This window comes from Halichoerus grypus, chromosome 6 (assembly GCF_964656455.1).
Source record: "Halichoerus grypus chromosome 6, mHalGry1.hap1.1, whole genome shotgun sequence".
Taxonomy (NCBI): domain Eukaryota; kingdom Metazoa; phylum Chordata; class Mammalia; order Carnivora; family Phocidae; genus Halichoerus; species Halichoerus grypus.
Genome location: NC_135717.1, coordinates 98,450,541 through 98,474,093, shown reverse-complemented (window position 1 = coordinate 98,474,093; position 23,553 = coordinate 98,450,541). Strand labels below are relative to the sequence as shown.

At 42.1% G+C, this 23,553-nt stretch overlaps 1 protein-coding gene across 4 annotated transcripts in view; it reads left to right on the top strand.

The window, feature by feature from the left end:
- BCAT1 (branched chain amino acid transaminase 1) overlaps positions 1-23,553 on the top strand; it is a 103,608-nt gene that overhangs the window by 21,303 nt on the left and 58,752 nt on the right. Inside the window, exons 1-3 of one of the 4 annotated variants that reach the window (XM_078075763.1) lie at positions 10,107-10,299; positions 11,370-11,441; positions 21,562-21,762. In XM_078075763.1, coding sequence (XP_077931889.1) covers positions 10,258-10,299; positions 11,370-11,441; positions 21,562-21,762 — 315 coding nt within the window. In that variant the 5' untranslated portion in view covers positions 10,107-10,257. Of the gene's footprint in view, positions 1-10,106; positions 10,300-10,436; positions 10,583-11,060; positions 11,297-11,369; positions 11,442-21,561; positions 21,763-23,553 lie in introns of those variants that run through there. The other 3 variants (XM_078075766.1, XM_078075765.1, XM_078075764.1) reach the window with 3 other exon arrangements.

The following is a 23,553-nucleotide window of genomic DNA, read 5'->3' as shown; positions in this document are numbered from 1 at the left end:
GCCTTTGTACTGTCAGCGGGAGAAAGCTTGATAGACTCTCTTCCCATCTGTGTCTTTGTTACATACTTACAATGTTCTCAAAGAGGTGTTAGTTAAGTGCTCTGTTTACTTCTGATGGAGAATGGCCTATCTAAGCGCAAAAGGGACATATCTAAGAGAAGTTAGTATTTTATATTTTCTTGAACATGTATTATACTCACAGGAAAAGCATTTTTTTTTTTAAAGATGTTATGTATTTATTTGACAGAGAGCACAAGCAGGGGGAGCAGCAGAGGGAGAGGGAGAAGCAGGCTTCCTGCCGAGCAGGGAGCCCGATGTGGGGCTCTATTCCAGGACCCCGGGATCATGACCTGAGCCCAAGGCAGACGCTTAATGACTGAGCCACCCAGGTGCCCCAGGAAAAGCATTTTCATTAACTTTTTCCAAAATATTACTGTATCCCCAAATACCAAATTTTCCTTTGTGCTTATCTTTTGCTCAGTGTCAATCATCAACCACTTCTCATTTTTTCCCCTATTTACCACATAATTAAAACTAGTTTATCTTAGTGGTAGTATATTGTGGATTCCACTGTAAATAATGTACTTAACAATCATGAATAAAACTTAATACATCTGGGTTGTAGCCCAGTGCCTTTTCTTTTTGCTGTTAATTTCCTCCAAGTAGATTAACCTGGACTCTTACCAACCCAATAGCTACTTATGTAGTGGTGTAAAACAAAATGTTCTCTAAAGCAATCCAGGATATAATACTCTGGATTTTAAAAAACCAGCCTCATTTAATTAGGATTAATTTCTCCCTCTCAGACTTGATATGTGATTCTATTTTGGTAAAAAGCAAAATTATAAAAGCTTACTTATTTCCAGACATGAAATGATATTTCTAGTCTAGATTCTATCTGGAATTTTCAGGTGTCTGTTCCTCTCTGTCCAGCTGTCATTTCTCTTTAGGGTACTGCAAGATGACCTAGAGATTTGCCATGCTGAGGGTTTTGTCTGTGTACAAAGGAAAATGGGAAGTGCAAATGAGGGTGAGGGGAAGGTCAGGAAGGGAGAGATAAAGAAAGAATCCTGACAGGCAGTTGCAGAACCTGCAGAACCCCACACACAAACTGAGCTCAGGAGTCTGCACTTCGGAGCCCAGTGGTTTCCAAGTGGAGCGTGTGCACACAGGCTGTGCAACAGAGAACACGGGGTGTCAGAAGCATTGATTATATGTGTGTTTTCTTTAATAGGGCGGAACAATTACTTGTATTGCACTCACCTGGGTTGACCGGGCACCCTCTGCTCAGTCCGTGCATCAGATGATCACACTGTCATAGACTTTCCTCGGGGAGTGGAAGGGTAGTTTCACTGCTCCAAGCGCCACCTGTGCGGCCTTCTGCATTTGCCCTTTTTCAGCAGGGCTGTGATTGTGGCAATTTATGGAGCTCGGTTAAGAAGATTTACAGATTATGCCAGCCGGTGTTCATTGATAATCCTTGCAAAAGGGACAACTGGCCTTAAAAGATTTCTGCAAACAAAACAAACACAAACGAAAAATTAAAAGCATAAAATCAGATTAAAGAAAATATTGGTAACATGAAAACAAGGATCTAACAAAAATAAGACAGCTATTTGTTTTTCAGTTCTTATTATCACAAGTTCTCCATTATTCATGTTCCAAGATAAAAATATTAATGATTTAATCAGACCTGACAAGCAGTGGGCCACAGAATTTTGGTATCATCAAGAAGGCTGTTTAAGAGGGATTTATATCTACTGTCATTAATGATTACTTGGGTCTTGTGTATACTAGACCTTCAGCCAAGGATGGTATAAGAAAACAACCGTAATTCAGAAGATATTTTAAAATATGAATTATTTCATGATTATGTCATCTTTTTTACTCCTATTTGTATGTATGATTTATTACATATTAGGTTATCTTCATAAATAACTAAGCAAACATGTTAGGCTTGTATGCTGCTTTGGTCAACATCGCTGTATAACCAACCAACCCAGAGCTTCGTGCCTTAAAACAGCAATGTACTATTATCTCTCATGATCTGTAGGTTGTCTGGGCTCAACAAGGTAGTTTTTTTTTTTTTTTTTTTAATTTTTTTTATTGTTATGTTAATCCCCATACATTACATCATTAGTTTTAGATATAGTGTTCCATGATTCATTGTTTGTGCATAACACCCAGTGCTCAATGCAGAACGTGCCCTCCTCAATACCCATCACCAGGCTAACCCATCCCCCCAACCCCCTCCCCTCTAGAACCCTCAGTTTGTTTTTCAGAGTCCATCGTCTCTCATGGTTTGTCTCCCCCTCCGATTTCCTCCCCCTTCATTCTTCCCCTCCTGCTACATTCTTCTTCTTCTTTTTTTTCTTTCTTAACATATATTGCATTATTTGTTTCAGAGGTACAGATCTGAGATTCAACAGTCTTGCACAGTTCACAGCGCTTACCAGAGCACATACCCTCCCCAGTGTCTGTCACCCAGTCACCCCATCCCTCCCACCCCACCCCCCACTCCAGCAACCCTCAGTTTGTTTCCTGAGATTAAGAATTCCTCATATCAGTGAGGTCATATGATACATGTCTTTCTCTGTTTGACTTATTTCGCTCAGCATAATACCCTCCAGTTCCATCCACATCGTTGCAAATGGCAAGATGTCATTCCTTTTGATGGCTGCATAATATTCCATTGTATATATATACCACATCTTCTTTATCCATTCATCTCAACAAGGTAGTTTTAACCTGAGGTTTCTTACGTGGTTTCAGTCAGTCTTCTGGAAGCTCTACGGGGCTGGATGTTCAAGACAGACACTCAGGTGGCTGGCAGTGCGTGCTGGATGTTGGCTGGGAGCTCCTCTGGGCTGTTGGCTGCTGAGGCTGTACATGGCCTCTCCATGGGGTTCGGGCTCTTACAGCATGGTGTCTGGGTTCCAAAGGGGGGAGACCCAAATGCCTTCCTAGAGGAAGGAAGCAGAAACTGCCAGGCCAGTTGAAGTATGCCCCTAAAAATGGAACAGTGTTACTTCTACATTTGTGCCATGTTCTTTTGGTCAAAACAGTCACAGGGCCTACCGAGATTCCAAAGGGTGGGTAAGAGCATATAATTAAGACATTATTAAGAATCTGGTCCCTGGGGCGCCTGGGTGGCTCAGATGGTTAAGCGTCCGCCTTCGGCTCAGGTCATGATCCCTGGGTCCTGGGATCGAGCCCCACATCGGGCTCCGGACTCAGCGGGGAGTCTGCTTCTTCCTCTCCCTCTGCCTCTCCCACTGCTCATGCTCTCTCTCTCTGTATTTCTCTGTCTCAAATGAATAAATAAAACCTTTAAAAAAAAAAAGAATCTGGTCCCTAATGGAACATTGTATGAAAGCCACTTTTTTTTTTTTGTAAATCAATTCATTTTATTGGTAAAAAAATATTGTTCAAAGTAGAAAACATGGGGGCACCTGGGTGGCTCAGTCCGTTAAGCGTCTGCCTTCGGCTCAGGTCATGATCCCAGGGTCCTGGGATCGAGCCCCACATCGGGCTTCCTGCTTGGCGGGAAGCCTGCTTCTCCCTCTCCCACTCCCCCTGCTTGTGTTCCCTCTCTCGCTTTGTCTCTCTCTCTGTCAAATAAATAAAATCTTTGAAAAGAAGAAAAAAGATTTTTCAAAGTAGAAAACATGACATTAAAGATGTCATATCATTACATTTAAAATAAAGTTAGTTAACTGTTATGGGTTGAATTGAGTCCGCCAAAAAGATATGTTGAAATCCTAAACTCCAGTACCTGTGAATGTGATCTTACTTGAAAATAGGGTTTTTGCAGATGTAATCAAGTTAGAGTGAGGTAAAACTGAATTAGGAGGGGCCCTTAATCCAGTATGACTTGTGTCCTTATGAGAAGAGGGAAATAGAGACACCTGTAATCTCCCCTCAGAGACTGAAGTGCTAGCTGTGAGCCAAGCAACACCTGGGGTTAACAGCAGTTGGAAGAGAGGCAGAGAAGGATTTTCCACTGCAGGTTTTAAAGGAAGCCAGGCCCTGCCCACACCTACCCTCTAGCACTGCAGGACAGTGGGTGAGTGAGTGAGTGAGTGAGTGAGTGTGTGTGTGTGTGTGTTTAAAGATATATTTATTTATTTTAGGAGGGGTGGGGCAGAGGGAGAGGGAGAGAGACATTCAAGCAGACTCCACACTGAGCATGGAGCCCATTTTGGAGCTCCATCTCGCAACCCATGAGATCATGGCTGGAGCTGAAATCAGGAGTCTGATGCTTAACAAACTGAGCCACCCAGGTGCCCCTTTGTCTGTGGTTTTAAGCCAGCCAGTTTATGGTACTTTGTTACAACAGCCCTAGGAAACTGATACAGTAACTATATATATATATACTACAAAGATTTATTCATTTTACTTGGTTAAAGGGGCTTGGCATTAAATAAGCCCAGCTAATTCTTTTGTCAAGATTTCTTTCTGGTTCACCTTTCCAGAGACATGAGATGGGGCTTTCTCAGGGCAGGTAAAGCTGTGCCTCGTCCATCTGTGCCTTCCCAATGGCAAGCAGAAACATGTAAATAATGGGTATGCAGTTTGTTTGATGAACCAAACTGGGCCTTTTAAAAATTTTTTATTAAAAAAAAAAACAATTAGGGCGCCTGGATGGCTCAGTCAGTTGAGCATTGACTCCTGGTTTTAGCTTAGGTCATGATCTCAGGCTCATGAGACTGAGCCCTGCATCAGGCTCCGCATTCAGTGCAGGGTCTGCTCGAGTTTCTCTCTCCCTCTCCCCCAACCATGCCTCCCTCTCTCTCTAAAATAAATAAATAGGGCGCCTGGGTGGCTCAGTTGGCTAAGCAACTGCCTTCGGCTCAGGTCATGATCCCGGAGTCCCGGGATGGAGTCCCACATCAGGCTCCCTGCTCAGTGGGGAGTCTGCTGCTCCCTCTGACCCTCCCCCCTCTTGTGCTCTCTCTCTAATAAAAAAAAAAAAATAAATAAAAATAATAAAAATAAAATAAATAAATAAATCTTTGGGGAAAAAAAGCTAGATAGATATTTTTAAGGTTTTCCCCCCATATAATATTGTCCTGATCATTAATATACCCAATCAAAGGGCTACCTATCAGCGAAAAAAGAAATCATGATTTTTTTAAAATTATAAAATAGAAACATAACAATAGCTAACATTTATTGAGCAATACCAGATGCTAAGTACTGCTGAGTCCTTTATACATATCTTCATGCTGAATCTCATCACTGCCTTATTACTTACTCTGATTTTAAATGTGAGACTCAAAATAGGTAATTTGCCAAAGGTCATAGAGCTGATAATTGATAAAGCCACGGTACCAACCCTCCACTAGGACCAAATACATGAAAATGCTCAAATCTGCACCGATACCAGAGCCATATGTGGCTATTAAAGTATAAATGAAAATGAATTAAAATTAAACAAAATTAAAAATTCAGTTCCTTAGGCACACCACCCACGTGTCAATGCTCAGTAGCCACATGTGGCTTGGTGCAGGTACACAACATTTTCATCACTGTGGAGCGTTCTATTAGAAAGCACTGGTCCGATCCCTTAACAGAATACATTGAAAACCCATGTTACAGCCAGTTAAGGGAAGAGAAGGAATAGCAGAAGGAAGAGAACAGAGGAAAAGGGAAGAGAAAGATTTAGGGTTGAGGGAGAACCTTTCAGTGAAGAAAGAAGCCTACCTCTAGGGGTAGAGTGGGCTCTGAGAATATTTTTAGTCTGTTACATTATAAATGTTGGCAGTGGAAATTCCAAAGCATATTAAATATATACTTTTTAAAAATTAGAGAGCTACAATTTAACAGATAAATCTCAACTGTGTGCCTGGCATTGAGTGAGGGCAGACTGCTAGGTCAACAAATAGGCCTAAGTTACCATCATAAAAATTAGAGAGCTATTAATCCAATAATTAGAATAAAGTATGACAGTTGTATTTTGAAGTGGAAAAAATTCTATGGAAATAAATAGCAGAGGGGCCCATGGTAAACTTGATAGGGTTCAGGGGTTCCTCCCCGAGGACAAAGTGCCACATAAACTGAGAAAGGAAGGATCATCCAATCATCCAACCATCCAATGGCAGGGGGGTGTTTCAGGCAGATGGCCAGCTGTGAGAAGGCCTGATTCGAAGAAGGACTGAAGCAGTTAAACGTGTGGCTGGAGACAGGGAGAGCTGCAAAGGGTGAGCCAGGGCGTCTGGGCAGGAATCAGAATTTGGGATGGGTGGGGAGCTTGCTAACATATTTTGTCATAAGGGTGATGTAAAGCTTTGAGGATTTTTTAGCCAAGAAGGGGTACATTCAGATTTGCATTTGGAGAAGATCTCTCTGGTTGCCATGCTAAGGATGGTTTAAAAGGAAGCAAGGCTGAAGATGGGGAGGCTACTTGGAAGCTGCTTGGTACTCGGATGGCAGTAATGCCTGGAGAAATGGTGACTGTCAGGATATTTGGAGCTAGAATGTATAGACATTGGTGATCACTGGGTTGTGTTTGAAGGATAACCTTTAGGTTTCTAGTTAGGGCAACGGCATGGAGTAGGCATCTGCAACCTACAGCCGACCGGCCAAATCTGCTCTGTCTTGTTTTTGTAAATAGAGTTTTATGGGAACCCAGCCATGCACATTCTTTTGCATACTGTCCATGGCTGCTTTGAAATGTATTGACAGAGCTGAGTAATTGCAGCAAAGACCACATAGCCCTAAAGGCTAAAATATTTACTATCTGGCCCTTTAAGTAAATGCCAACTGGGATAAATTGTCTTACTTTCATTTATTGAGGGATTAACACTTACCAATGTTCTAAATAATTTTCATGTGGTACGTATGTTATGATACTCCATCCCAATTGGCAAACATGAAGTGTTGCTATTGTCCCATTTTAGAGGCACAGATGTGACATTCTTACTCATACCCGTAGCTTCAGTTACCACCCCCATACCAGGGACTCATCAAATGTTGACTTCTAAACCAGACCTCTCATTTGAACTTCGGATAGGCATATCTCTAACAAACAGCCAGTCTCAGAGACGGCCCAAAACTCATGCCCCAAACCAGACTCCTGCTTGTCCCCTCAAACCACATCATCTTTCAGTGTTCCATTTTCCTTAGCGAATATCACCAACCAGAAGAGCAAGCCAGAATTGAAGGAGCCCTCCTTGGCACTTCTCTCTCCCTGTCCCTTCTCTTGTCCATTCTATCTAAAGATTGCTGAAATCTGAAATCTGGCTGCTTCTCTTCATTTGGATCACCTACCACCTGCCAAGTCCATCTTATTAATAGGATCATCATTTATGTGGGTTCTGTAACAGCTTTCTCATAAATCCATTTCACTCCACCCAGACCCTCCCCCAATCTTCAAACTGCAGCCAGAGGGCACTTTCAGTCCTGTCAACCTCCACCTCCATTCCCCACCTAACCTACCTTTTCGATGGCTTTTCTTGTTCTTAGGATTCCCATCAGTTTTTTCATTGTGTTTTTATGTTGTTTCATTGTTTTTTAATTACTCTACAGACAACTGATAGGAAGGCAAAATAATTCTTTTCAATACACATGAAATAAATTCTGAAGGTCAGGGTTCAGTGAATTTAGCTTCCCAATTGTGGAAGAAGCCAGTTTTATGTCCATTACTAATTCATGTCACTGTTTCTGACCCAGAAATGTGTCTGTTTGAGCAAGTTTTCACATCTGCCTGGTAACTTCATTATAGGAGTTAATACAAGACTATAGACTATAATACAAGTTCATTTTATATGCATATGACAGTCATGCTTTTACCTTTATCAGGGAAATTATCTTCTAACTCTCTTTATAAGGCACAACCCGTGGTTGGCTCTCTGCCAATGCTCCCAGTCTCACCCTGGACCAAGCACCCTCTGTTTGTCTCCACTCCAGCCCTGGCTCTCTCTTGTCTCCTGTAAGCACCACGTTCCTTCCCTTCTCAGAGATGTCCTTTCCTGGAATTCACTTTCATCCCAGATGTTTTTCATCCCTTCTTGTAGTAAATACTTTTTTATCCTTCAGGTCTCTAGTTAAGGATCCCTTGCTGGAAAGCTTTTCCAGACCTTTCCGAGAAGGATGCATTCTATTATTAGAGGCTGGTAAAACACAGGTAGTGCTTGTTACTTTTGCAATTTTACATTTGTAGGATTAGTTGATGCTTTTTTTTTTTTTTAAAGATTTTATTTATTTATTTGAGAGAGAGAATGAGATAGAGAAAGCATGAGAGGGCGGAGGGTCAGAGGGAGAAGCAGACTCCCTGCTGAGCAGGGAGCCTGATGTGGGACTCGATCCCGGGACTCCAGGATCATGACCTGAGCCGAAGGCAGTCGCTTAACCAACTGAGCCACCCAGGCGCCCTAGTTGATGCTTTTTAACACAAGTAACATTTTTCTATATGACTAAAGGCAAAGCATGATAATAGGATGGAGGTATGCTCACACTGCCTCCTCAGCACCTAGCCCAATGCCTTCGCCTTTGCAAATGTTACATACACAATAAATATTTTAGACAGATTTTTGGCTGTAAGTTCTTACTGCTCAAGAGAGGTGGACTGAAAAAATATATATTTGGGAGCCATCACCATATAGGGTTAGCCATGAAGATGCACAGGAAGCAAAACCATTGGGCTGAGCAAAATGAAGGCTATTAGGAACCTTGTTCAGGTGGAATAATTGGACAGGAGTCAAACTGTAGCCACTTGAAGTGGGAGAACAAGAAGCAGTTAATACAGATGGCACTTGCACAAAGTTCGGCTCTGAAGAGATGAGAGGTATAAGTGACACTGTGGTCATTCTTTAATAACCTCATTCTTGTATTATATATGCTTTCTTGACTGAAAAGCAAGGATTTACAAGTAACATTTAAAATAGCAAGAAAATTGGAGCTGTGTAGTATCTACCTTTAAAACAGTAACAGGCTTATAATGCAATCTGGTGTAGTCAGTTAAACGTAGCTTTTGAATGCAAATAAATTGTTAATTCTTCAACTAAGGGTTTCTTATTTTTAGGCATGGGGACAAGGTTGGAAAATGGCAGCGCTAGAGTTTACTTAGTCTGTACTTTTTAAAAAATTCGATTTTAAATTTCTTCAAAGAGACTGGTTTCCAGGGACTTGTGACCTGCTTGGGCTGTACGGTCTTTGGAGCTTCAGACTCCACCCAAGCACAAGAGGCTTTTCTGTGCCTTTTATGAAAGGAAGGGAGGAAGGGAGAAATGAATGTTGCTTTCTGAGTTGATAAGATTAGAGCTATATTGTCGTTAAGGCTGTATGAAATCAATTCTAACACCAGACCAGATTTAACCGCTCTTACCCAGAGTACAGGGCCCTCCCCCTTTCCAAGAACAAATCAGCCCAAGTCACCACTTCCTATTAATTCTAAAGCCCAGAAAAGCTCACAATTTAGGCTGACGTTGCCCTGGGAGAACACAGCAAAGGAGGCAGTAGCTTCCTTTTCCCTTTCAAAGGTCGCTTTATCAGCTCTCTTTCTAAATATTGCTTTCACCTGCTTACATCAGAAAACTGTCAGTTCGATTGGGAGCTCTTGATAGTCTATTTTGCCTGAAAACACTGAATGGGTGGGTGGATCTAAGTAGCATCGAGGTCTCTGTGCAGAAAGAGCTCTTAGAGATGTGAGCCTGGTAGCCCTGCAACACCCCGCAACAAATCCAACTTGAGTAGGTGGCGCAAAGAAATCTAAAACCCAGATTCACGTTCTTCCTCATCAGTTTGCGCGTGGGGGTCGGTGGCAGGTAAGAGCCAGTGCACAACTGCCAGTCCTGGGCTGCAAACTGCCTTTGGTCGGTTTGTCCAAGGAAACTCTCCCCTGATGTAAATTTCGCCCAAGGTTGCCTTCGCCTTGGCCGAGAGGCGTTTCCGAGCCCGTTCACCCAGGGGTTGTTTGGTAAACAAGGATGTTCACGAAGTGCCTGTATTTGGAAAGGCGCTGGCCTGCGGCGCGCATTCCCGTGCCCCAGCCCGGGACCAGGTGGCGGGGACGAGGGCTCTGGTTTTACCCACAGAAGAGCGAGAAGGACCAGACCGGTGGAGGCTCCTCCTCCAGAGATGCTGGAGGGACTGCGTAGTTCCCTGCGCCTAACCCTGGCGCGGGGCCCCCGGCGGTGGCAGCCGGCGCCGCTCAGTCAGTGCGCGGGGGCTTGGCCGCGCCGCCCGCTTTCGCGTCCAGCCGCGCGCTGCGTGCCGCCGCCGCTCTCCGCAGCCCCGCGCTCCCGGAGCCTCCCCATGGCCAGCCCGACCTGTGCCGCCGCGGCCCTCGCCCGCCAGGTACCCGAACCCGGGTGTTTGTGGAAGGGGGGCGGATTGGACCCGGGGTCTCCGAAGCCAGCCGGCCTGGTGGGGCGCATCGCTGGCGTTTCCTGCACCATCCTGCTTCGCCGCACATCGCCGTTCCGTCTCCACCCAGGCGTTTCCTCTCTCCCCAACCCTAACCGAAATCTAGACCTCCAGCCAGCGAACTCCGCTTTGGAGAGGCCCCTGCCGGCCAGTTCTAGCGCCCAGCCGGTGACCCGCTCCGGAGCGCGGCGCGGACAGCCACGGGGAACGTGAGGTTCGCCATGGAAGCCGCTTTGGGGGAGGAGGGAGAAGCGGAATTTCTGGGCTGCCAGAACTGACAGCCACATCCTGCGTGCTTTGGCCACCCCAGAAGATTTTGACCGCAGCCTTCTGCCTCCTTGGATTCCCCGCCCCCCCCTCCCCCCGCACGTAGCTATATAGCAGATTAGGCTTTTTTCTATTTTATTTTATTTTTAAAGGTCTGCACCTTTTCCCAATTCGTCCCACTTCCATTGTGTCCTTAAGTATCTTTTAAATTACTTCCTAATTCCCTGAGGTTTTGTCCTTAACCCGTGAGGTTTGGTGTCGATGCGCCTGCATTGCAGGACCCTGCCCTTGGAGAAAATGGTTCATTCTCGTCCTCATCCCTTTTCCAGTCTTGCTATTGTGCGCCAGTGATTGATAGGACCACGAGGCTGAGAGCGCCCAGGAGATTTTTCTATAAATGGCTGAAAACCCTAGTCTAGACTATTTACTCGGATATAAGGGGGACAATTACCTTCTTGTTCTTTGCTGGTGAACCCTGGCTCTGTAGGGCGACCCTGGAATTTAACCAGCCTGCCCTAAGCCAGCGGTGGAGGACAAAAACAGCTGGGTAGAAAGTGAAGGACAGCACTCCCAGGACGCTCTCCTTTGGGGCTGGTGCCTGGGTGCTTGATCCTCCTTTTCCTGTTCGCTTGGGTACCTGAGCGGAGCCCGCGGTGTGATGGCGAGTGATACTGATTACCCCAGGCCGCAGTTACCCACCTGGTTGTACTTAATGAATTTAATTCTTCTTTAAGGACTGCAATAACGGATGCTCCCCAGAATGTACCGGAGAAGCGGGATCAAAGGAGGTGGTGGGGACTTTCAAGGTAAGTTATTTGCCAGAGGTTAAGTGAAACAACAATCAACTGAATGAATCTATTTCCTGTTGAGATTTGGGCAATTTTTACCGGGTGCATTATATAGTAATTTAGATATGCTGCCATACATTTTAAATTCCATTCTTGGGGGGGGGGATCATTTGGGGAGCAGTAATATCTTCACATCTAAAATTACCTGGCAGTTGTTTATTTCATTTCATGAATCATAACTGTTTTCTTGGAAAACAATTAATTTGTAAATATTCACCTAGAGGTTTATCTGATTGTATAAATAAGTATAACCCTTCACTAGTGGAAAAAGTTACACTTATAATTTTTCTCTTTAAAGCAACACCTAACATTATGCAGTAAATGTGTTGTGTTTCCTTACTTTCTCTCTGAATTACGGGTTTTATATATTAAATAACCTCATAACTTCCCAGGCAACTAATGAGCAAATGAGAATCTTGTAAAAGCACTTTGAAAATCATAAAAATACAACTATAAGGTGTATTATTATTTTCTCTATGAATCTTTATCTCCACCCCACCCCACTGCTTCCCACCAACCATGGAGGGTTTTGCTTCTCTTTTAAGTCTCCCTCCTCTCTCCTGCCTATTTCAGTCACTGTCAATTGTCATCCATAGCACAGAGTGTCCTAATGATCTCACATCCTGGCAGGGTTCAGAGAGGGAGTGGAAACTTGACTCATCAATTTCCCACACACCCAGCTCTTACTATGTGGTAGGCATTGGAAATCTGAGGATAAATTCAAGATAAGGTCTCTGCTCTCAAGATTAAAAAAAGAAGAAGAAATAGGTAGATAGATAGATTCAAATATAGTAATTTCCTTACTAGAATAAGTCATTGAGTTTATTTGTCCATAATATTCCTGGTCCTTTAAAGATAATATCCTCTATAGCCTTATAGCTGATCTAATCTACTCTGCTAGTCTATGAAGACTGTTTTAATACATTCTGGGGACGTAGGTATTGAGATAAGGATTCTAGAAAGAATGAGATAAAATGGACTATTTGATACTCTCTCAGGGTTATTTTATGTAGTAGGTATATTCCTCAAAGGGTATATAGACAAATGTGATTTTTCCCTGAAAGGCCTTTATATTTTTATACATAGAGAATTTTTACAAAGTTAAAATTAATTCATAATGTTGGGGCCCCTGGGTGGCACAGTTAGTTGAGCATCCAACTCTTGGTTTCAGCTCAGGTCATGATCTCAGGGTCAGGGGATTGAGCCCTGCATGGGGCTAGAGCTCAGCGAAGAGTCTGCAGGAGTTTCTTCCTACAACCCCCCCCCCCCCGGGGCTCGAGCTCTCTCTCTCAAATAAATACATCTTTTAAAAAATTCATAATATAAATAATCTATTTGTTGAATTTAGATTTCTGTATACTAGGTTTTAGTTAAAGGGGGGTGTACTGACATTCTATGCTTGTATTTACATATTAAAACATGAGTTGTAATGGTGGTTGTATTCACAGTGCATATATAATGAGGCAAATGAAAAGTGAGATTGATAATTTGGGGGGGAAATGGTGGGTTTTATAGGACTATTTTTGCTTTTGACAAAAAGCAAAGATATTTTTTTCTTTATTTACTCCATTTGTACTTTTAAATTGCCTTTTGAGTTTCTTATGGGTAGTTTTCATATTGCATCCCTTCCCCCATTTTGATGCAGTCATTTTAAAGTGAGGGTGCAGTTTCCCAACAAGGCCCAGAAATGAGATGCCTTATTACTGGGGAATCCTACAGAATCTTTCTATGAACTCCAGAGCCTTCTTTGTTTCAAAGAGATCAGCTGTCTATTTCTTCCACTTTCCCCTGCTTTATAGATCTCCACAGAATGTGACACTCTAAATCTGTAATTCTCTTCTTCATGCCTTTCTACTAGATTTGATTTGACTTTTTTAAGGATTTATTTATTTATTTGAGAGAGAGTGAGCAAGCAAGCTCGGTGAGGGGCAGAGGGAAGGGAGAGAGAGAATCCACAAGCAGACCCCCTGCCCTGCTGAGCATGGAGCCCCATGCAGGGCTCGATCCCAGGACCCTGAGATCATGACCTGAGCCAAAACCAAGAGTCGGCTGCTCAACCTACTGAGCCACCCGGGCACTCCTCTATTAGATTTTAAAAGAATATCTCTAAAAGATAATGAACATAGCACCTAAGGCTTTCCAAATAGAGTGAGAAAAGTGTACTTATTGTAGAACAAAGTTATGTATTTCCTGATGTAATGCAGAGAGAGCTTTTAAACATTTAAGTATTGTGTCCAATGCAGAGAAGTACGGATACGATATTGAGTGGTGAACAAGAGATGTGGCCTGAATGCTGGCTAATACAGTGCTCAGGTGCAACCAGGTTGCATTAGCCTGCTCCGGCCTTCCCCATTTCAGAGCAGATGGTTACCCAAGCATGAATTTTGTGTTAGGAAGTTGTTGTTTTTAGTATGCTTTGTTTTTGTTAATACTTCTTGTCATTTCACAGTCTAGTCATTGTGGCCTTCCAAATTCTTCCACAAGCATATGGCCTGAAACATCCTGACTTTGAAGTCATCAGAGAACATGGAGCACTAGAAGGAGACAGATTAATTATGCAGGAGAAAGTATCATTTTACAAAGACTGTTATTTTTATCCATCTTTGGAAAGGAAATGTAGAAAAAGGTTTCTAAACAGTGATAAAAACTGTTTGCAAAATTTGTTTCTTTATGCCAAAGATTTTTTTCCCCTTGGAACTAGATTTCACAGCTACTCAAAACCAATCACAAACCTTCAGGTAATATTGGTTATTTTTGAATTTCATTCAGTTTACTAATTGTTTTGATTTAATATTCTTAGGTAATTTCTCTTGGAGCTTAGGTTAAAAGCTGTTAGTGTTAGTTTCCAGAATTACAGAATTTTTTTTTTTTTTTTTTTGAGAGAGAGAGCACACGCACATGGGGGGAGGGTTGCCTGGATGAGCAAAGAGCGACGGAGAGAGAAAATCTTAAGCAGGCTCCACACTCAGCATGGAGCCCTCCCTGGGGCTCCATCACACGATCCCGAGATCATGACCTGAGCCGAAATCAAGAGTCGGATGCTTAACCGAGTCACCCAGGCACCCCAGAAATTGTTTCAAGTGAAGGAAATTAGACTTCTTGATGAAATTCTGAAGGCACTCAGTTGTGTATTACTTTGAAAAACTGCATGTAGGGCAATCCATATTTACAAATTAGAAAGTTAGAGGGTTGCTATTCCTATCATTAATAAGTCACATCTTACAAAAGGATATAGTCACTTACTAAAATAGAATACCTGGTAATTTAATCATTTGTATTCAGTTTCCAGGAACTTAACTAGTAGTATCAAGTTATAATTACAAGAGCACTAAGTCCAGCATAAAAACACCTTATTCTATATCTTTGCCATTAACTAACTTGATCTCACAGGGCCAGTGGATCACTGTGGGTTGTCCTAGAGATATTTTAAGGACAGAGTTCAGAAAAGTAAAAATTATATACTGGGCCATGGTCATTCTTAAAGTTGGTTCTTTAAGGATTTGTAATAACAAAAGGGTCTTCTATGAAATACAGCAAGCACACATGATTTTTTAAAAAATATTTCATTTATTTGACAGAGAGAGACACAGCGAGAGAGGGAACACAAGCAGGGGGGGTGGGAGAGGGAGAAGCAGGCTTCCTGCAGAGCAGGGAGCCTGATGTGGGGCTCGATCCCAGGACCCTGGGATCATGACCTGAGCCGAAGGCATTCGCTTAATGACTGAGCCACCCAGGCGCCCCAGCACCCACAATTTTTATAAAAACTATAGCAGTCTGTTACGTTGAGATATCCAAAACCATGAAGATCAATCCATGTTTAGCGAAATTTAGAACAGAATTATTAGCACATATTTGATGTGTATAATAGTTACTGTCCTAAATGAGAGTCCAACATAATCTAAAGAAATGACTCCCTTTTCCAGTTGTTCAAATTAATTAAAAGATTTTATAGGGGGTTGGGATGTCCAAATAGAGGGGTTGTATGAGCAACTGCTAGGTAGTTTGAAAAGCTGAGGATACCACCAGACTGCTGGGCCAGATGGGGTGCTCCAAACTTCTTCCTGGAGGAAGTTTCCACACTTCCTCCTGGAGGAAGAAAGGAGTTGGGATAAACTGGCTACACCACATGTCTAGTGTTACAGATGGAGGAAATGTTGGGGGAGAAAGAAGAGGTGAGGGTGGGAAGGCATCTGTAGCCAAGTGTAGTCCTTCCAATGTAAACAGAGGCATGTAGACAATGCTTAAGAGCTGGTCAGGGTTCAGGCAATTCGGGCACTGGTGAGCGTGTACCCCCAGTAGAGCCCACCCATGTTCCTTGTTGACAGATGCTGTTTGCAGTTCTCTGACCTGCCCTGCCAGCCTCCCTTGCAGCTAGATAGATCAGTGTGACACATTTCTGACCAATAAGGCATATGGAAATTCCTGGGAAAATTTTGCTCTTGTGATCAGAGGAAACAGACTTGTCTGCTGTTATCATTTTCCTCCCCTATCTGTGGACCTTGAAAATCATTAAAGCTGAAGCTACAGCCATAATGAGCTTTCTTTTGACTCTGATGAGAAGGCTCAGAAAATCACAGGGCCTTGAGGTTATGGGGTACTGCCAGGCCTGGCTCCTCCAGACTTACGTGAGAAAACCAATTCCTATTTGTGTGTTTGACTTACTTGCAGCTGAATGCATTGCTAAGTGATAAGTAAAAGGTTAATGCTGGACATTAGTGAGAGGTAGAATTGAACAAAGAAGTTAATGCCATACTTGGGATACTTGATTTTGCAGCTAAAATATTTGGACTTATCTATGGCCATTATTCTATTCATGGACATTGAAGATTATGATCAAGCATGTGATTATGTTCAGAAAGATGACAGGGAAGAGATACAGGATAGTTGCTACTGACAGGGTCGTAGAAATTGAGGCATCAGACTTATTAAAGAGATTCTTGAAAGTACAGGTGTCTCAATTACTGATAGGGGAAACTGAGGGCTGGGAGAATGTTGAGAATGGTAAATTATCTTGAAAGTAATGAAGATGTAAAGAAAATATAGGAAAACATGCACAATGAATTTGTTAATGGAGGTCATGTCTGGGAAGTGGGAACATGGTGGCCAGGGTACTAGTTGGAAATGTTATTGACATTTATTTTTTGAAAGTTGGGAATTTTATACTTTTCATTTTTCTTCCCTTTATGGTAGAATTTTAAATAATAAACATGCATTCCTTTTATTAGATGAAGGATTAAGAAGTAAAGTAGAATGTAATATGATATCAGAAATAGGGATCAAGTTTTGGAGGAAATATGTGCTCTATTTTAGATACGTTCAGTTTGAGATAACCAAGGTCCTGTGATTACAAAATAATGTATGGCTTTTGATAAGAATTCACAAATGAGACTTGAATCTCTTAAGTGGTTCTCAGCCCTTCCAGTGCCTTGTAATCTCCTGAAAAGCCTTCAGTGAAAATTGATGTGAAGTCCCACTCCTGAGTTTCTTTCTTTTTTTCCGGAGTTTTTGTGCATCTTGGGTACAGCGTGAGCAGTGGTATTTCCTTAAGAAAAAAAAAAAAAATCTTCCCAGGTGAACCAATTCAGTAGCCAATGTTGGAAACCATTGCTCTTCAGGTTGCTGAAATCTTCAAGGGAGATAGTGTGGTGTGGTTCTGAACCCTGAGTGCCCAGTTAGAATCACTTGGGTAAGTTTGAATAACCAACCAACCAGTCCCCTGCCCTATCCCTCTGAGATTCTGGTTCAATTCTGGAATGGACTGTGGTTTAGTGTTTTTAAAAAGCTTTGTAGTTAAATCCAACGTGTAGCCAGGGCTCAGGATCTCTATGCAGAGGAGGAAATGTAGAGGCTTAAGGAAAGAGCTCAGTGTTACCCAGATTTTTGTATTTTACCACCATCAAACATCTCCCCCTTCCTGCTTTGCTCCTTCGTATTTTTAAAAAATTAAGGAAGCATGGTAGCCATGTCTCTAGTATTATCCCTGATGGCTACTTCAAATTGCCTGGAGTAAAGGGGTAAACTGGAGTTATTTTAATTGCTAGCAGCCTCTTTGGTAAAGATTCCTGGGGAAATAAGATGGGGTACAGTCTTTTTTTTTTCCCCCAAAGATTCACTTATTTATGAACGAGAGCATGTGTGGGTGGGGGGAGGGGGAGAGGGTAAGGGAGAGGGAGAGAGAGAATCCTCAAGCAGACTCCCTGTGGAAACCAACGTGGGCTTGATCCCAGGACCCCGAGATCATGACCTGAGCTGAAATCCAGTCAGACTCTCAACGGACTAAGCCACCCAGGTGCCCCAGACAGGGTACACTCCTGATTGCACAGTCAGAACCCGTGGAGAACTGGAATGTTGGTCAGTAGAGGATGAAGTTCCCTTCCCTCTACTCCAGCAGCCACAGTGCCTCTGTGACATCTTCTGTCCCTCCCTTTCCCCCACATTTCCTGAATTCCTGCCACACTGAGCCTTTCCTGTTCCTCGAACATGCCAAGTCCATCCCCGTCTCGGGATCTGGGCCCTTGCTTCCTCTGCCTCAAATACTTTGCGTCTACATATCTACATGGCCTACCTTCTTTCTTCATTCGAATCTCTGCTCAAAGGACACCTCATCAGGGAGGTCTTTCCCAACCTTTCCATGAAAAATAAGCTTTTTCTTCCCCACTCTATCCTTTTAAGCAGCTTTCATTTTCTTCATAGCACTAATCACCTCCTGACCTCTCTTTATCCACTTATTTCTTTATACTGTTTTCCCTGCACTAAGAGAACAGGACTTGTTTTATTCCCTGAGATTCCTTTGGGCCCATAGCAATAAGCGCACAGTAGCTCACCAGATACTAGGTTGAATGAGTAATAGTTGCTCACAGTGGCTACTTCTGTCCGTGGCTGACGGTGAACTTGCCTGAGAAGGAGGGGCTGGGCCACGGGGCATCTTTGTATGTCTTGTGCCTACTCAGCGCAGTGCCTGTGAACCACTGTGCTGGTGCTGAGTGAATAGAAAGGCAAAATACTAAGAATAAGAAAGCAGATAAGAAAGAGCAAGGGAAGGGTGGGAGGATGGGTTAGCCTGGTGATGGGTATTGAGGAGGGCACGTTCTGCATGGAGCACTGGGTGTTATGCACAAACAATGAATCATGGAACACTATATCTAAAACTAATGATGTAATGTATGGGGATTAACATAACAATGAAAAATAATAAAAAAAAAAAGAGCAAGGGAAGGAAAAATAAAAAAAGATCACCCTACAGCTGTTTGACATGAGGCCATAGTCTCGTTTTTAAATATTATGTAGATTGTTATTGATATAAAATATATATTCCAAGGCCTCTTGTTTTCATGGCAGGTGGTTATTTATTGGAAAGCTTAGAAATCCTGAAAAGTATAAGGATCATGTGTAGTTGATTTCTTGTTGATTAGCTCATGGGAGAATTGGTTTGCTAATGATAGAAATAACGGGGAAGGTGATTTTTATTTTACTTTTGAAGAACCATGCGAAGTAATGGTTCTGTGATTGGGGGGAAAGGCTAAGGTCTGTTGTCTCTGCAATATTGAAGATGTACCCCAAATTCAACAAGTAGAAAAAACTCACGTCTTCTACTCACACTCTCACTTCTCCATTTTTACCTACTCTCATCTTTCTGTTTTGGGTCTTACTACCCTCCCCTGTTACTGAGAAACTTTTACTAATAGTCTTAATAGGTGAAAATTTGCATTGTTTGTGTTACTATATTGATATGGTTACAGATTTTTCTTAGCCCAGGACTAAGAAAAGCCACTTAAAAAAAGCTAACTAAAGCAAAGTCCTAAGTGCTTCATTGTGCAAGAATACTGTGAAACCATTCATGTAATGAAAAGTTTATGTTAGAATTTTACTCACTTTAAATCCCGGCCATCTTCTGCGGATGAGTGTGTCATCTATCGGCGAGTACATCTGAAATCAGCAGAATGTTATTTTGAGTATTTAAGATAACTTGTACTGTATTTTGTATGTGTGAGGCACTGTGCTAGGGTCGGAGATTTAACTGGAATATCTACTCAGTTCTTGCCTGAACAGTCTCGAGGGACTGGCAAACTTTTTAATGGGTCGGATAATAAATAGTTTAGGCTTGAGGGCCATAAGGTTTCTGTCATTATTAGTGGACTATGCCATCACTAAAACTAAAAGAACAGTGTGACTGTGTTCCAATAAAACTTTTATTTACAAAACAGGCCGGAAGGCTGCATTTAGCCTGCAGGTGAAATTTGCCCAAATCCTACTTGGGGGATGAGGTCTAGAGGATAAAGGGAGAGAAATGGGATTCAAGGAGCAAAATAATTGAGCTGGAGTATATCCCTTTAAATAAATTATATTTTTGCACTTAATAAAAGGTTTTAAGTTAAGTTACTTATTTGAATTAAATAGTGGTAGAAGAAAGTCCATTTGCCCCCAAATTTGGCATTTTATTGGCATATTCCAAAGTAGCATTACTAAATCTGAAAATTACTGTAATATGTTGTCTTTAGTGCCTTAGGCTTCCCCGTAATATGAGCTTTCTTGTTGTTTTAGAATACATTCAGCTGAATATTATTATTATTATTTTTTAAAGATTTTGTTTATTTATTTATTTGACAGAGAGAGAGAAACAGCATGAGAGGGGATAGGGTCAGAGGGAGAAGCAGGCTCCCTGCTGAGCCGGGAGCCCGATGTGGGACTCGATCCCAGAACTCCGGGATCATGACCTGAGCCGAAGGCAGTCGCTTAACCAACTGAGCCACCCAGGCGCCCTCAGCTGAATATAAAAATAAAACTGATTATCATTCATAATATATCAAATGACTAAGGCATGTGTAAGGCAGTGAATTAATCAGAAGCAATTGGATTTTTTTTTTTTTTTTTAAGAGAGCATGTGCATGAGGCTGGGAGTGGGAGGGGGAGAGGGAGAAAGGGTATCTTAAGGAGGCTCCATGCTGGGCATGGAGCTGACACGGGGCTCGATCTCATGACCCCGAGATCATGACCTGAACTGAAATCAAGAGTCAGATGCTTAACTAAGTGACTTGAGCCACCCAGGTGCCCCTGGATCATCTTAAATATAAGGATAAGAGCTGATGATCTAAAGGGAACTCCTGTACTTGATTTTGTGGGGGCAATGAGTACTTTTGTGGAGTTTGACCTTCCTTACATCCTGTTAACAAGTAGAACCTGTCCCTGGTTAATATTGTCTTTTAACTGATCAAAAAGCTCCTTCCCCCCATGGTTTTATCGGCAGTCTACAGTTGTTGTGAAGTTAGAGATGGTGCTGTGATTCGGGGTGTGTGTGTGTGTGTGTGTGTGTGTGTGTGTGTGTGTGTGTGTGTGTGTGTGTGTGTTGGGCCATTTGTAATGGGCTTTGTGGAGAGTTGGTGTAATGCTGCTGTGTGAAGTTGTTCCCTATTACTCTTATTTATCTTTCTCTCAAGAAGAGGCCCTTTGTTCACTGTTTCCTCAACACAGAATAGAGGATTTATATCTTGGTGTTCATTCTCTACTTCTCTGTTTTCAAAGAGGAAAATATTTGTTTCATTCTGCTCCTTTCTTCTATGATGCACCCAGGGGGTTTTGAAGCCTTATGCCAAGAACTCTTTGAGGGAGTTGGAGTACAGCCATCACCAAGAGATTCAATTCTTAATGACTTTAATTTTAGTTTAACAAATCATTATGAGTGTTGCTATCATTGTTCTAGAAGACACCCCTTACCTCATTCCTCAGTGCTCAATAGGAGTCCTGTAGTGAGAGTGAAGGCATGTGTTCTCCTTTTTCCATTATTTTACCACATCTGCTATTTTGTCCCTGTTTCTAAATATCATTGAATTTGGTTCTGGTCTTTATTAGGCAGTGTACAGCACAGAGATTTCAAACAACAAGCCAAATTCTGAATGCCAACATGATTTGTTTGGCTCACGTAGTGTTGTTAAATTTCTGAGTTCATTGCCAGCATTTAAACGTCACATGATTTCACTTTTTAGTGGCCAGTGGCCTAAATTTTGTCTTTTCACCCTCTGTATCATCCAGCCAGTGGCTGTTCAGTAACTTTTCTTTAATGATGTCGATTTTTCTTCCCCAGGCTAAAGATCTAATAATCACACCAGCCACCATTTTAAAGGAAAAACCAGACCCCAGCACTCTGGTTTTTGGAACTGTTTTCACGGATCACATGTTGACGGTGGAGTGGTCCTCAGAGTTTGGATGGGAGAAACCGCGTATCAGGCCTCTTCAAAACCTGTCATTGCACCCTGGCTCATCAACTTTCCACTACGCAGTGGAAGTAAGTACATGGGAATCAGTAATGGTGATGTACTAGATCTTCACTGTGACTAGGGAGTAGCTCTTCCCGCTAAAATAGCTTTTGGGCAGGATGGGCTTTATCATAGTGACTTGAGGAAATCGTAACTGTCTTTAAAACTTTTCCCATAGACAGTCGGATTGAAGGTAAGTCTTAAGAACTAATCTTTTAGATAATCTTGAACTTTCCATAATGTCAATAAAAAAATCATTTGCAGCAAATGCAAGGACAATAGGTAAGAAAATTCGCAAGCAAAAATCCAGGACTGTTAATATTTTACTAAGTCACTTCTCAGATCTTCTAATGAGTGAGAAGGTGTCATTGAGCAGTATTATAGTTAGATTTTAGTGCTTACTGCATGTTTTTATGACCAGCATTAACGTGCAGGTATATGTGTTAAGAGACATGTAATTAAATGTCATCCTTCAGGCATGAGTGGAGTAATTATAAGCATAAAATATTAAATATGTCGAGAGTGCTGTCTCTAGTCCTTGTCAGGATACACACTGAGATCCATGATACACTCCTCATTCTCTTGACCCGCATTTTATTTTACTCATTTTTAATGTGTTGGACATCTTTCCCAGAATATTGGGATGCTGGAAATAAGCAGTGGCCTACCTATTAAGAGAGTAAGAGTAGTAGATATTCGTAACAGTAATGATAAAATTACTTGTGTTTATTAAATTCCGGCACTGTGCTCCGCACCTTATATGGGTCATCTCATTTAATTATTTTAAGTGAGAAAACAGTTAAGCATTCAGGTTCTACAGTCAGACTTCCTGGCTCAGATTCGGTGTCTGTTGCTCCCTAGGGAGCTCTATGACTTGGGAAGCTTATTTAAAATCACTCCGTGCTTCCAGTTTCTTTACCTATAAAATTGACATAGGGATAGTACTTACCTCATAGTGCTAGTATAAGGATAAGGTAAGGTAATTTGTGTAAGCGGATACAGCCATGCCTGGTGCATAATGAGAGCCCAGTTGTTAGCTGTTATTGTTAACCCTTACAACAGCCTTATCTGTTGTAGAAGCAGGTTCAGAAAAGTGAAGTTTCTCAGCCAAGATTACACAGTATTAAGGGAGGAGACAGGGTTCAAATGCTGAGTTCCTACTCCGTGCGACATCACTCCTAAACATATACACTAAAATTCCGAAGAGGCCTGTCCAATTAACGTGTTGAAAATTATAAATTTGAATAATTTGGAAACCTGTTCGGTGCCCAGACGTATTCACGGGCTGTTGCATCTGTAGTTTCTATTCCCAGCTCTGTGTCTTCACTGTGTCAACTTGGATGAGTTCTTTGATTATTTGCTCCAAGCCTCAGTTTCAACTATAAAATAAGAGTGGGTATATGCCTGTGTCATAGGGTATAATAAAGAGCAAATGAAATAAAGGAAGGGCCTAAAAAAATTGAAAGAAGGAATATGGCAAATCTTAGGGCAGTGGTCTCAAACATAGCACATGTCCTACCCTCAGAGTTTCTGATTTCCCCTGAATTCCCAGGCCATGTTCATGCTGCTGCTTCAGGGACCACACTTTGAGAACTGGTGGCCTATGGGAAGTACCTGAGAAAGGATTAATGTGATTTTTGAAAGCTAAAAACAATTTTGATGGCCACTGGCTTTTGAAAACTTGTTGGAAATCTAATTAGAGGAGTTAGAAAGCTCGTTTGCTTATTAGTTTTGCCAGTTTAGATTTTTGTGACCAGGAGAGTTTAAAACATTTTTTTTTTTTTTTAATTACCATTATCCTTTGTCAAATGAAAATTGAA